This window comes from Cyanistes caeruleus, chromosome Z (genome assembly GCF_971803275.1).
Source record: "Cyanistes caeruleus chromosome Z, bCyaCae1.hap1.1, whole genome shotgun sequence".
In the NCBI taxonomy this organism is placed as follows: domain Eukaryota; kingdom Metazoa; phylum Chordata; class Aves; order Passeriformes; family Paridae; genus Cyanistes; species Cyanistes caeruleus.
This window is the reverse complement of record NC_141732.1, coordinates 35687307-35700680: the sequence shown is the minus strand read 5'-3', so window position 1 is coordinate 35700680 and position 13374 is coordinate 35687307. Positions and strand designations below refer to the sequence as shown.

The 13374-nt window shown below is 41.3% G+C and overlaps 1 protein-coding gene across 2 annotated transcripts in view; it reads left to right on the top strand.

Annotated features, from left to right (window-relative positions):
* TRABD2A (TraB domain containing 2A) overlaps positions 1-2748 on the top strand; it is a 78271-nt gene extending 75523 nt beyond the window's left edge. For both annotated transcript variants that reach the window (XM_086867320.1, XM_086867319.1), the window contains one exon: positions 232-2748. In XM_086867320.1, coding sequence (XP_086723446.1) covers positions 232-412 — 181 coding nt within the window. In that variant the 3' untranslated portion in view covers positions 413-2748. The remainder of the gene's footprint in view (positions 1-231) is intronic.
* The last annotated feature ends 10626 nt before the right edge of the window (positions 2749-13374 follow it).

Here is a 13374-nt window from a genome sequence, read left to right as displayed (position 1 = left end):
TTGTCTTTGAGGGCTGGTGTGGGAGCTGTCTACATGTGCGAGAGAGGGACAAGACAGCACCCTGCCATTTAGGAGGCACAGACTTTTGGTCAGTGTGTAACTGGTACAAGAGACCATTTGCATGGACCCAGAAAACTGACAGTGGATCACAGAGGCTGACTTCCTCCTGCTCTGTGGCTGTAGGGCAGTTGTGGGCTGGGTCAGGACTGATGCTCTTCTCTTGCCTTGCAGTGCTACTGATCCTCCTCCCCGGATCCGCATCATTAATGGATACATCACGGTCGAGCCCCAGCCCCGGGGCCACGGACGGTCCAGTCACGCTCCTGCAGACACCAGCAGTGCTCACCAGCTTTCCCATTCTCTCTTCCTTCCACTACTGACTTTGACTTTGCATAAGATGATGATTCATTGAAACGCAGGAGGACGCGAGCTGCAAGACTCTTGCCTTAAAAATAATGAAAAAAAAAGGAACTTATGAAAAAAAAAAAAGAAATGGAAGACTATGAGTGGGACACCTATTCTTTGGGGTGTTCTTAAACTGCCTCCTTTTCCTGAGTCCGGATCATTAATTCTGTTGACGGGTTTGACCTGCCCAGTACAGGTGAAAATATTTTAATGAAAGTGTTATTTATCCTTCTCTTGCAGAAGAATGATTTCTTGTTATCCCATAATGCTTTGGGGAGATTATAATGCCGCTATAACATAGCTGTTGTTTAGCTGTTTGAGCCCAACTAAAGTGCATATTTTTCACCTTCAGTGCCTTGTGAAAATATTTACACACCACTGACTTATTTATTAGAACAGAATATTTTGATCATATAAGCACAGCTAGGAAGGAGAGTATTTTATGTCTCTACTGGTAATGCTTGTAATTCTTGCTTTTTAGGGCTCCAGATTACATATAAAGGTTCACAACAACACCAACAACAGAATAAAACAGTGAAGACTTGTGAAAAGGATGTTTCTGTTGTTGGTTTGGTGCTATTTAAGATGGGCCCTCCTGAACCTCTAGTGGCCAGGCAAGTCTCTAAAGTGCAAATTAATGTACATTTAAGAAACCAATTCCATGGGAGCTTCACAAATCATAATGTTGGAGTCTTCCAAAGTCAGTTCTCAAGAGGTGATTTGCACAGTTAAGACTTAATTCTAGAAAATCCTTTCAAGTTTTCTACTGAGTTCATTGCTCAGACTTTCCAAATTTTTTTAAGGCCTTTGCTGTCTGTGTGAAGTAGATGTGTTGCTGACTGTTGAATGTAAAGAAACTTGGAAGTGGTGATGAATTTTCTGTATTTGTACAGGACATCCTCTTGTGATCACACTTAATTCAATTTGTGAGCAATATTTCACCCCCATCTCTTAGCAGGGTTTCATTGCTTGGGACGATAATCTTAAATTTCACCCATGGGTGAACTTAGAGCCAATGTGTTGACTAGCAACTTGCAAATATAGTAGTCATCTTCCCCAGTGAGACAACAAACCTTCAGGTTTCCTTTCCTATGCCTTTACATATACTTCACTGCTTTTTCCATTGCCTGTAAAAAGTAGTTCTTTTTCATAGCTTCCCATAGCCTGTTAGGGGAGGAACAAAAATGTTTCCAGCTTTCTTAACCGGCTTTTCATCTCTTGATCTCAAATTTCTGTCCACCTTTCAGAGGGGCTGAACCTGAACACAGCCTCTGTTTGCTGAGGAAAACAGAGAAAGGAGAGGCTAAGTGTCACAGTTATCAGGAGCGTTGTGGGGAAATAAATGTATCTGTTCTAGAGTAGAAGACAGCACAATCCCATTGTATATTCTTACACATAGTACTGCAAAACTTTGAGTACCTGAATGCATTCTGGCTTCCTTGGCTTTCACAGACTGATTATGTTTTCTCCCCTGTCTCTCTCTCTCTCTCTGATTGATCTTTCACTGGTCACAGACCTGGCAGGACTGGAGCTTTTTTCCTTGACCTGAATGTGACCTGAAGGGAGCAGATTCTTTGAGGTGTAGGTTACTTACAAAAATGCACTGCAGGGCTGACAAACTGGGCAGATAGGATGATAGAATGTTATGGTCTGGTTTGGTTTGGTTTGGTTCAGTTTGGTTCAGTTTGTTTTGGAAGAGACCTTGGGAGAGACCTTAACAGTTCATCTCATTCCAACCCCATTGCTGTACATTGGGACACCTTCCGCTGGACCAGGTTGCTTAAAGCCCCTCCTTGAACTCTTCCAGGGATGGGTCATCTACAGCTTCTCTGAGCAGCCTGTTCTGGTGTCTCATCATCCTCACAATCCATATTTGCCTGTTTACCAGCACATCTGGCCAACACAAATGTCACACCAGAGTGTGTGCTGCATTTGCTAGTCTATGCTAGGCTATGTATGGCTTCTCTTCCCGCTGTCCTCTGTCCTGAAGAACTGCATGATGGAAGTGTGGCACAGGTCCAAAGAGCACTGCAAACACTGGGAGAAAGTGGTTGAAGCAGAATTTTCATTTCTTTTCTCCATTACAAGGCTGCTGTGTAAAATAGTGCCAGGCTGCCTTTTCTCTTTGTTTTCTCCTCCATGGTGGCTCCTGAGCTTCATCTCTGTGGGGGTAACTGGGTTGAATGAAACAGCCATCCATGTTTTTCTTAGGTTGGCATGAGGAAAGAGTGGTTATAAAATGCTCTGAAATAGCAGAGACTTGAAGTAGCACTATGGATAATTCAGTTCTGGTGGTGAAATTCATTTTGTAGCCTGTTTCCAAGTACCTGACTGTCAGAGAAATAGAGATGCACATAAACTGTGATGGATTGTGTGCCTACAGAGGCTGCATCCTGAGAGTCTTTCTGCAAAGTAATCGAATAAAGATGTTTTTGAGGGTCTCATGGATACCCAATCTCATGGATTGGGTTGATACCTGTGAACTAACCTAATGGTTCCAATCCCTCACTTTTCCTTCCAGATCAGTCACTGCTGATTGTCCCCTCTGTTCCCCCAAACCCAGCAGCAGCTGGGTAGTACCAGCAAGAGGTCAGAGGACCAGCTTTCTACACGTGGACACTCAGGAGGAACTGCTTCTGCAGTCCCAAGAAAAATGGAGCAGAGCTACTGCCGTTTTTACTCAGATAGCTCTGAGATTAAAATGTTGGCTGACGTTTTCAGCTCTCTGCTAGAGGGCGTTTGGAACCATAGCTCCTCCTGGTGGCCTCTTAACCCCCTCTGAAAAGTTGCCTAGGGAGTCATGCTCTCTGTGGAGGTGGCCTTTTTAAAGAAATGGTAGAAATCAGATACTTTGATTATGTTCAGATTAGCAGTAGAGTAAAATAAGATGCCCTCTTTTCAAGTTGCATTGCAGTAGATATGCAGCTGCATGCAGTCACACCTTATTGTGATTTTCCACCCGGCTTTTTAGGTCATCACAAGAAATATATTTCGTATGTCTGATTTTAATATAGTGAAATAAGTGTAAATGCACTTGGCCCTTCCCAGAGCTTGGTAGCAGGCAAGGCTCTTCTCTGATATCGTCCAGTGGTGGGTTTGGACCTCAGTTGCATGTGGAAAGCACAAGAAGTTTTGTGCTGGACTTTTGCAGCAAGATTATTTGCCAATATAGCTTCAAGGATATAAACTCACACCTAAGCAGAGAAGTGGAAAAAGGTCATCAAAAGTACTGGAGCAGAAATGCTACAAACAACAAGAATCTTGAATATCAGTATCCTGCCCTGGAATGGAAGGCAAAAACGTGTAACACAATTACAGCAGCCCTCTGTCTGTCTTGGGGACTTAATGTTTCCAAGCACTTTGCTGCTGTGCAAACACCCCAGCCGTGCTGGGGAACTTCATCACTAGGCAGACATCCCATACCCCCGCTCCTGTGGGATGTGCATGGACACAGCCTGCTTTCCCCACAACATGAGTGCCAGCTTCTTGAATGACAGTGCTGCTTGAGTTTTTTGCAGTGTTAGCTTGCACTGCTACCTATGGAACTAGAATATAGTAATCAAAATACTGCTTGGCAGAGGAACTTATTCTCTAGAAGGTGGCTTGGGACCAGTGTCACTCTGGTGAAGTTTGTTCACATTAACAGCAATACAAGAAAATGCAGAGTCTTTGCAGCAGAAATCACCAAACATTGCCTAAGATGCGTTCATGTCTTGCCAAAGGATCATGGGCTGGCAGAAGAGCCTCTTCAAGTTTGCTCAAGCTTTTTCAAGCTTGATACCTAAATTACCTGGATGCATGGAAACCTACACACACTAAAAGTACTATACCCAGCAGAATTTACTGCATTGTTTATTTATTTATTGTGGGTACACTTGTCCATTATCTGCTTGGGAGGTAAAGCTGTAGTGCTGGAGTTGTTTTCCATGGTAAGACTCAAATTTGAGGAAAATCAGTTGTGTTTCAGAATTCTGAAAACACTTTTTTTTTTTTTTTTTTGACCCCAAGAACTGGATAGCTATGAAGGAAATTAGGCAGGTAGAACAGTTTGCAGAAGAGCTGGCAAATACTGTATCAACGGTTCATCACCTATTCAACAGGAACGGAAACTGATGATCCATGAAGTGTTTAGGTGTACCACTGTGAATGAATACACCATAAATTGCCTAGGAATTATGATGTAAATGATGAAGTACAGTACAGAGATTTGTTTACAGACTGAAAATTGACAAAAAGCCCTTTCCAAAATGTCAGTGGCAGCTGCTAAAAAGAAGTTGAATATTCCTCAAATACCCAGTGCTTTATTCTAAACAGAATTTATCTGTTTAGTCTAGTCTGTTTTCTCTAGTAATGTGTTCAAGCTTTACATGGAGTTTCTTGCACCTGAATTTCATTAAAATTTGTTTTTCAATCAAACTTATTTTAAAAGTTCTTCATGTCTGCAGTTTGGCAACTGCATTTCTCAATGCGTTGGTTCTGATTTGTTTGTTTGTTTGTTTTTGTTTTTTTATTGTTGTTTTGTTTTTGTGTTAATGCAGAGTAAATGTGCTGTACAACTGGAGGTGTTTATGTCTGTTCTCTGTGTGGAAAAACCTAATGCATTAGAGGTCTCTGTAGCCTTGCTGCACACAATCAGCTTTTACTGGCATGACCCACACCTCTGTCTATCCACTACTGCCACCTAGATCCTGAATCCTTTTGCATGAGTCATGAGTCTCCTACTCAAAGTTTCCTACAGTCAGCAGATCCAGAACTCACATGGTGATCTCACAGGTCCCATACAATCACAGGTCCCCTCAGTTACCAGCACTGCTCCTCTGCCTCCTTGGTCCCTCTGCTCAGACCCAGCACCTTCTACTTGCTGACAGGTACAACTGAAGGTTTGCCAGTGAAGTACACTCCCCCCAGCTGCACACAGGGGGTTGGCAGAACATACAGACCCTCTTCTGCCCCACGGCAAATGGTGCCAAGCAGATGTTCCTGAGACTTGAGGTCTCACTCCAGCAAGCTGAAGCTGAGCCCCTCACCTGCTTTGTTCTCCCTCACAGTTACTATTTTTCAGGATGGCCACTGTGTGTCATGGTGGCTGGTGGCAAAGACCACCACATACTATATGAAGGATTTAATAAAGAGGGTAGGAGCAACTTCAATGATCACAAGGTGTGTTCAGGTGTGTTCAGACAAGTGTACTGACCAGCAAACCAGTCCCTTTTATACCACTTCCTGTCTTCTCCCTTTCCTTGTTTCTCCCCAGACCCCTTTCATTAAAAGTTCTTGTGTAAATTTTTCTTACTCACTACACCTCTCCCCTTGAACATTCCAAATCCTCACAATCCTCTTATGTTTCTCCTTTCTTATTAGTTATGAAGGTGGCCATCTCCAAAGCTGGTTCTGGGAGTTTCTTTCAATCATCCATCAGTTAATAACTAAAAACTTCTAATCCTTCATCATCTCTCTTATCTGTTTTCTATCAGGTTTGTCTTTATATGTTCTTGATTATCACCTCCCCTTTTGTTTGTTTTCCCCTTTGCACTGAATAAGTCCTTGATTTAGATTAATTGGACAGATGCTCTTACCTTCACATACCTACAGCACAAGACATTTTACCAGTAGAATGACAAAAAGACAAATGATTTTTATTGTTAGCAACTTGGATTTGAGTCATAGGAAGAGTACAGGTAAGGGCAAAAAGAGTATCAAACTCGCCTTAAAGCTTCCTTTGCTGAAACCAGCTCTATGTTGCTAACCCAAGAAACATAACTGTATTTCTGTCTTTGAAAGTCCAGCATGGAAGGAAAAACTGCAGGTGATGCAGTTAAGAGGCCTAGCATGACACCTGGATCTAATAGTTTGTCTGATCTCATGATGCAGCAGTAACCACCAGCACCTTGCACTGAGCCTGGTGGAAGCAAATGTCAGCATCTTTTTCTAGCTTACTTGTAGGTTATAGAATGATCTGTAGCTTGCTGGAAGCATGGCTGCTGGATGCTCCCAGAGCAGATACAGGGATACCCATGTGGATTAGAAACTTGTTAGTCTAAAACACATCACTTCTGAATTGATAGTGTACCTTTAACCTGCTTTCTCAAGGTTCCAAGCTGTTTGTTAGTAAGTTTAAAATGGACACCAACAGAATTGACCACTTACAGCAGTCAGTTTTGAGAAAACAGAAGCAAATACATGATGTATGTCTTTGTGGTAATGCCTCTCTGATCTCTGGGATACATCCTCTTGACCTGACCAAGAGTTCTCAAGGAAACTCATGCACAGTATTTGATTGTCTGTAATCCAGATGTTCAACCATTCACAGAGATGCCAGAACATGCAGTATGCCTCAGCTAACACTAGATGTTGCCCATGTACTTCAGAAGCTGATACTCATCATGTAAAAGGAAGCAGGCTTAAGGCTTTAGAAAAACTACCCTAGGTACATAGCTATGGGCTTCCTCTTTCAGAATTATTTCAGTCAGCAGTATAAATATATTTCTTCCTCACTCTAAGTGGTAGTAATGTCTTCTTATTCTTCTCACTATTGTTCATATCTGGCTAGTCCTGTCTGAGTGGTGATCTGAAAGGAAACTCTTACCTGCCTTCTTAAAATTTCCTTTTTTTTTTTTTTTGTTACCTCTGTATGAAGCAGTGCTACCCCAGGGTGGAAACATGCACACTGTAAGCAGATGTGGCAAAGTTGTTACTAAGCTTCCAGTACATCCTCACAGTTTTCTATCTTGGTGCTCTGAGTCTTGTTCTGTTTGTCATCTTGTTCTCTCTTGAACAAAAGAACATAAGTGGTTAAAACACTGAAGTGAAAGATTGGAGTACTCTGTTCAGATCCCTGCTCATCCAGGCATCATTTTGTTGAGATGGAGAATGAGGGATGGGACCACCTTTCTTTGAGATGATTCATTGCTCAAGTAGCCAGATAAGATATCAGTGTCAAGGTGTGAGATTTAGAGGAGCAACAAGTCACCAATAGCTCAAGGAAGACAAGAGTTTCTTCTCCACACAGCAATATATAACATTTTGGTCCAATAGGCAGTTGTCACAAAGCTTGTTTTCACTTATTAACCTATCACCTTTGCTTAATTTTGCTGCACTGTGTCTGTCTCTTAGCCAGTAAGCTGACAGGTCATGTACTCATACACACCTCTGTTGTAGTTTCTAGATCTATAACCTGTTCTATAAGTCACACCTCAAACTCAAACCTCAAACTATTTTACCTAATATAATTTCTTACCAACTCCAGGCATATTCTTACTCATAGCTATAGAGACATGAGTTTATAATTTCTCTCCCCAATGTCTGTGTATCTTCATCACTACATCAATCTAAGCTCTTTCTAAGGCTGCAGACTGAACCTTTCAGTATCTGCAGAAGTTTCTGTCTTTTGGTTTCCAACATCATTTATCTGTTTGAGATTAGTAGTTTTGCTCTATTTGGGCCTTGCTGTCTCTTTTCTTAAGAACAGGCCTAGAGGTGCTTCCTCTTCACATAGGGTATTACATTCTTAAATATGTGCTTGAATGGGACTGATAAAATTATGTGGGGTAGAGTAAACTCAGAGATAAAACCTTTAGAGTCATTACCTGTGTTGAAGATGAGAAGCCTATCCCAAAATATTCATTTCTCTAAGGTGTATTTGGAGGAATTAATGGCCAGTGTACATACAGTCCTGGCAGCCAATTCCTCTGAATTCCTCTGAACTCCAGCCAGACTACTATTCTTGTTCTTTTGAGGCGTACCTTGAAGTCTTAGCCATATGCAAATCCTTCAAAGTGCTTTAATCATGACCCTTCCACAGAAAATAAAACCACAGGAGCCCTGAATTCCATCCAGTGACCATAGGTAAACATCAGGCTGGTTGTGTACCTATCACCTTGCTGTAGGAGACCCTGTGCTATTTCTGCCTCTTTACCTGTGAGAGAAAGACACTTCCAGTCCTACTGCCTTTCTTGAAGAAAATCTCTTCCTTTCTGGTGTGCTAACAAAAAGTACCATCTGTGGTAATTTGGTTTTACTGGTGTTCTTCTTGGGATTTATATCACTCTTGGTTTTTATATCAGTTATTCTCCCAATGGAATCAAGCTGCTGCATCTTGGTTCTTAATATTACACAGCATTTCAGACACAGACTGTCTGGGTGATAAATCCATGTGCTCTGTCAGACATGCTCAAGGCCTGAATGTCTGGCAATTAACAAGCAAAAGATATCTACCTAGTGCATGTCCTCCTGCTTACTATCTCGATTCATCGTGCTCACAGAAAGAGGTCCTTAGATAAACTCAGTGACCCATTTGTCATGGATCTGCAACCTTATAGAGAAATCTCACTTTGTCATTTTCTTTCTCTGGACTGGTCTGTGAGCGGCTTCTCTGTAGTTAGACTGAATTAGAAAAATCTACAGCACAGACTTCATCTGTTTGAAGAGAGAAAATAGAAGATTTGACATTTAATTGCCGCAAAATTGGACAGCAAGAGTGTTTGAACTGTTGTTGTGGGTTTGTCCTGGCAGGCAGCTGAGCCAGACAGCCACTTGCTCAGTCCCCCGCAGTGGCGTGGGGAGAGAGTTGGAAGGGTAAAGCTGACAAAACTTGTGGGTTGAGACAAAGACAGTTTAGTAGGTAAAGCAAAAACTGTGTGTGCAAACAAATCTTCAGCAGGCAGATGTTCAAACTCCAAATGATCAGATTCCAAATGCCCATGCACCTTCTCCTTTTCTTTACCTCAGCTATATGTATACTGAGCATGATGCAATATAATATGGAATATTGTTTTGGTCAGCTGGGGTCAGCTGTCCAGCTGTGTCCCCTCCCAGCCTTTTGTGCACTCCCCGCCCCTCACACTGTCCAAGCACCATGAGAAACAGAAGAGGACTTAAGTTGTTCAGAAGTATCTAAAACACATGATGTCATCAACTCCATTTTCAGCACCAATCCAAAACATACAAGCTACTATGTAGAAAATTAACATTATCAAGCAAAACCCAGTACAACTGTGGAGGAAGATACTACACATGCATTTAAAAATTTTATATTTGAAGTTGCCAAAGTTTTGTTCTTTAACAGATAGTACGTATTTAATTTGTAAGTAATGATGTCTAAGAAGCTCTCTGACATCTTTCTGTCAGAGCAAACAGGACATTTGACAGATATTCAAATGAGAGGCTATTTAGTGATGTCGGTAATACCAGCAGTCCAGGAGAAAGTCTGGTTTGTGTATTTCCCAGACACACAAACCCAAGTGCCTTGAGATTCGTGCATAACGCAGAACTGCAAGATAGAGCAAAGAAGGGACAGCAAGTTGTGAATGTGGAACCCTTGAATTTTGAGAGACTTAATAATGCTTTAGAGATCTGCAGTTGAATCTGCTTCATTTGTAGACTTAAAAATTTAGGGCAACTGTCTGAATGGTTTGTTCAAAACTGTGATAGTGACTCACTTGAGGAATATTTTCTATCATGGTCTGAGTGAGTATGACCTGGTCCCACCTACTGGGAACTTTTCTGTACTGGCTAGGTTAGATGATTAAGAGGCTGGAGCGTCTCTCCAAAGAGGAAAGGCTGAGAGAGCTGGGCTTGTTCAGCCTCACCAATGTCTATAAATGTCTCAAGGGAGGGTGTTAGGAGCATGGATGAGAGCATCTTCTCAGTGATGTCCAGCAACAGGACAAGAAACAACGGGCAGAAACTGATGCACAGTAAGTTCCACCTGAATTGAAGAAGAATTTGGTTACTATCCAGGTGACTGTGCATGGAACAGGTGACCCAGAGAAGATGCAGAGGCTCCCTCATTGCAGATATTCAAGAACCACCCGGCTGCAATCCTTTGCCAGGTGCTCTGGTATGACTGTGCCTGGGTACATTGGTTTGTGCTGCTGTGTACTGGAAAACTGAATAAAGGGCTTATATCTGTTTCACATCTTCCATTGCTTTGAATTGTATCATAGAACTCTGTGCAATATTCCATAATTAAGCATAAAATGGAGGCATCCAAGTATACTTTTGGATATGCTGTACCTGTAGTTGGAAATATGCTATAGTTGTTACTAAAAGTTTCTTTTAGTTTCTTTTTCTTTCTGTAACTAATACAAGATAAGCAGGCTGTGTGCCAGTTTATCTAAATTTCTTTGCTCAGACACATCTCTGCTCAACATCAAGTACACAAGAGATTATTGAATCCAAATTGGAAAAGACAAATATATTTTAGGTAATTATTTTCCTAATTACTTATTTGAATATCAGCATTTTGTAATACTTTCTGCTTCAGGTTCTGATATCCTAGAGTTAGTTCCACTGGAAAGCCACCAAGGTAGTCAGGAGGTTGTAGCACTTGACATATTAACAAAAGCTGAGAGAACAGGGTTTGTTGATTTGCCTAGAGAAGACTCTAAGGATACAAACTTGTTTGGGTTTGGTTTTTTTTTTTGCTTTGTCTTTTTTTTTTTTTTTTTTTTTTTTTCCATGAGGCAAGAAAATACTGGAATAGTTAAGTCACAGAGATTTTTAAATTTTCACCCTTGGACATACTCAACACTTTACTGGACAAGTAGAGACAAGTGCTCTGCTGGACAAGAGACCTGATTTGATTAGTCCTGCTTTGAGCAGGAGGCTGATATACAAGATACTGGAGATTTCTTTTGGCCTAAAATATTTTATGATTCTAATGATACATTAAGGAATACAGCGACTTTGCTTTTAACGAATGTGGTTCTTAAAGTTTCCCAGCTGAGCACAAAACTGAGGTGTCTCATAGTTCCATTTTTTTACCTTGTAGCTTTTTATATGACAAAGTTTTAAAAATCATTGCCATTATCTTTTCTAATGTGATGTTCAATCACACCCATATAGTCTGGTATTAAAATTTATTTTAGATTGTATTTGTAGTCTATTACCACTCAGGCAACTTACTAGCACTGATAGAAAGAGAATCTATCCACATTTAATTCACATCTAGGCTTAGCCCTGGCAGTTCAACTGAACAACACCAGGCTCTTCTGCTGAGCTGTAAACTGGCTTTTATTATTTTTGTCTGCATGCAACACAACCATCCTTTTCCTCACAAAGTAAATTCTCTCCATAATCCAAACAGCAAATACCTACCCATAAAAACATGCTGGTATAAAATAAACAAAAAATCACATTTTGAGGAACCCGAAGAATACATCTAAAAAGAAATGGCAGTGCACACCAACTGTCTTTATGGAACTAATAAAAAATATTCACTGAGGAGCTTCTCAAAATGTGGCAATTCCTCTTACCCCACGTAATTTTTCTCTTTTGTCAACCCTAATGGCAAAATACTGAATTGTAGCAGTGAATTAATGCTACATATTCATTTTAATGTTTTTTGATTTTCCTTTAAAAATGTAGCCACTTTGGACTTTCCTGAATGTTAAATGTCTTTTTGAAATGTGATTTATTTGTCATTGGTAGATCATAGAAGACAGTTAAAATTTCTGGGATAGTAAAATGTCTTGCCTTGATTTACTCAGACCTTAAACTAGACAATATAACAAATACTGAGGAAATTTGGTCATCTTGAGACTGTGATTTAGAGTGATGGTTAAAAATTACTTACCTGATTTAAGTACTTAGCTACTCTTTGAAATTCTATATGAAATGCCATGAAAACTTTTTTTTTTTTCCCCTATCTGGCCTTAATTTATCCTTTCTTTTATTTTCATCCTGTTTTCATGCCTAGTGGGTTTTGTGGGGTTGGTTTTTTTGGTGTTGTTTACTTATTTATTTTTTCCTGGTTGGCTGGGGGCTTTTTGTTTGGTTGGTTTTGGTTGTGTTGTTGGAGGTTGTTTGTTTGTTTGTTTCAGGTTTTTTGGGGAGGGGAGTTCAGGTGGGGGTGGGGGGATTAGTTTGTTTGGTTTTTTACTGACCCAAAAGGCTTTTCTCTTAAGTTTCGTAGCATAAGGATGTGAATAAAAATATTATCTTTGTGTCTGCAGCATGACTTTATCTGTAGGATGGTGTTCCTTTGGTGTAACACTATATCCTATTGCATAGTGAAAACTTCGGAGATTCCACAAAATTAAACAACAAAACAACAATGAAGCTTGTGTTCCTTGTTTCCTGTGAACAGTTTTGAGACAAAAAAAAAAGAGAATTTGCCAGTTAAAGAGAAGTGGGTGAGTGGAAATCGCATGAGGGCTTCCTAAGACCAAATTCAGGGAGCTGCATCAGTGTCTGGACATCAGCACAGGCTGGGGCTGAGCAGGTGGAGAGCAGCCCTGTGAGAAGGATTTGGGGGTGCTGCTGGGTGAGAGGCTGGACATGACCCAGCCATGGGCACTCCCAGCCCAGAGAGCCAAACGTGTCCTGGGCTGCATCCAAAGCAGTGTGGGCAGCAGGGGAGGGAGGGGATTCTGTCCCTCTGCTCTGCTCTGCTCTGCTCTGCTCTGCTCTGCTCTGCTCCGCTCTGGTGAAGCATGGAGCATCTCACTGTGAGGAAAGGCTAAGGAAGTTGGGATTGTTCAGCCTGGAGAAGAGAATGCATCATGTTGATCTAGTTGCAGCATCCAGATCCCTCTGGTTGGCATCCTGTCCTCCAGGAGTGTCAACCACATCACTCAGCTTGATACCATCTGCAAATTCATTGAGGGTGCACTCAACGCCTTCATCTGTGTCAACAATGAAGATATTAGGTAGCAGTGGTCCCAGTATGGACCCCTGAGGGACACCACTTATTATTGATGTTCATCAAAACTCTAAGCCATTAGCCAGCTACCCTCTGGATGCAATTGTCCAACCAATTACTCAGTCCTCTCATCAAATTCATCCCTCTGCTGTTTAGAGAGAGGAATGTTTTGGGGACTGTGTCAAAGGCTTTGCAGACGTTCAGATAAATGACATCTATAACCCTAACCTTATCCACTGGTGGGGTCACTCCATCATAAAGGGCCATTCTAGGTTGATCAGGAAGGACATGCCCTTGGAGAAGCCGTGCTGGCTGTCACAAATCAC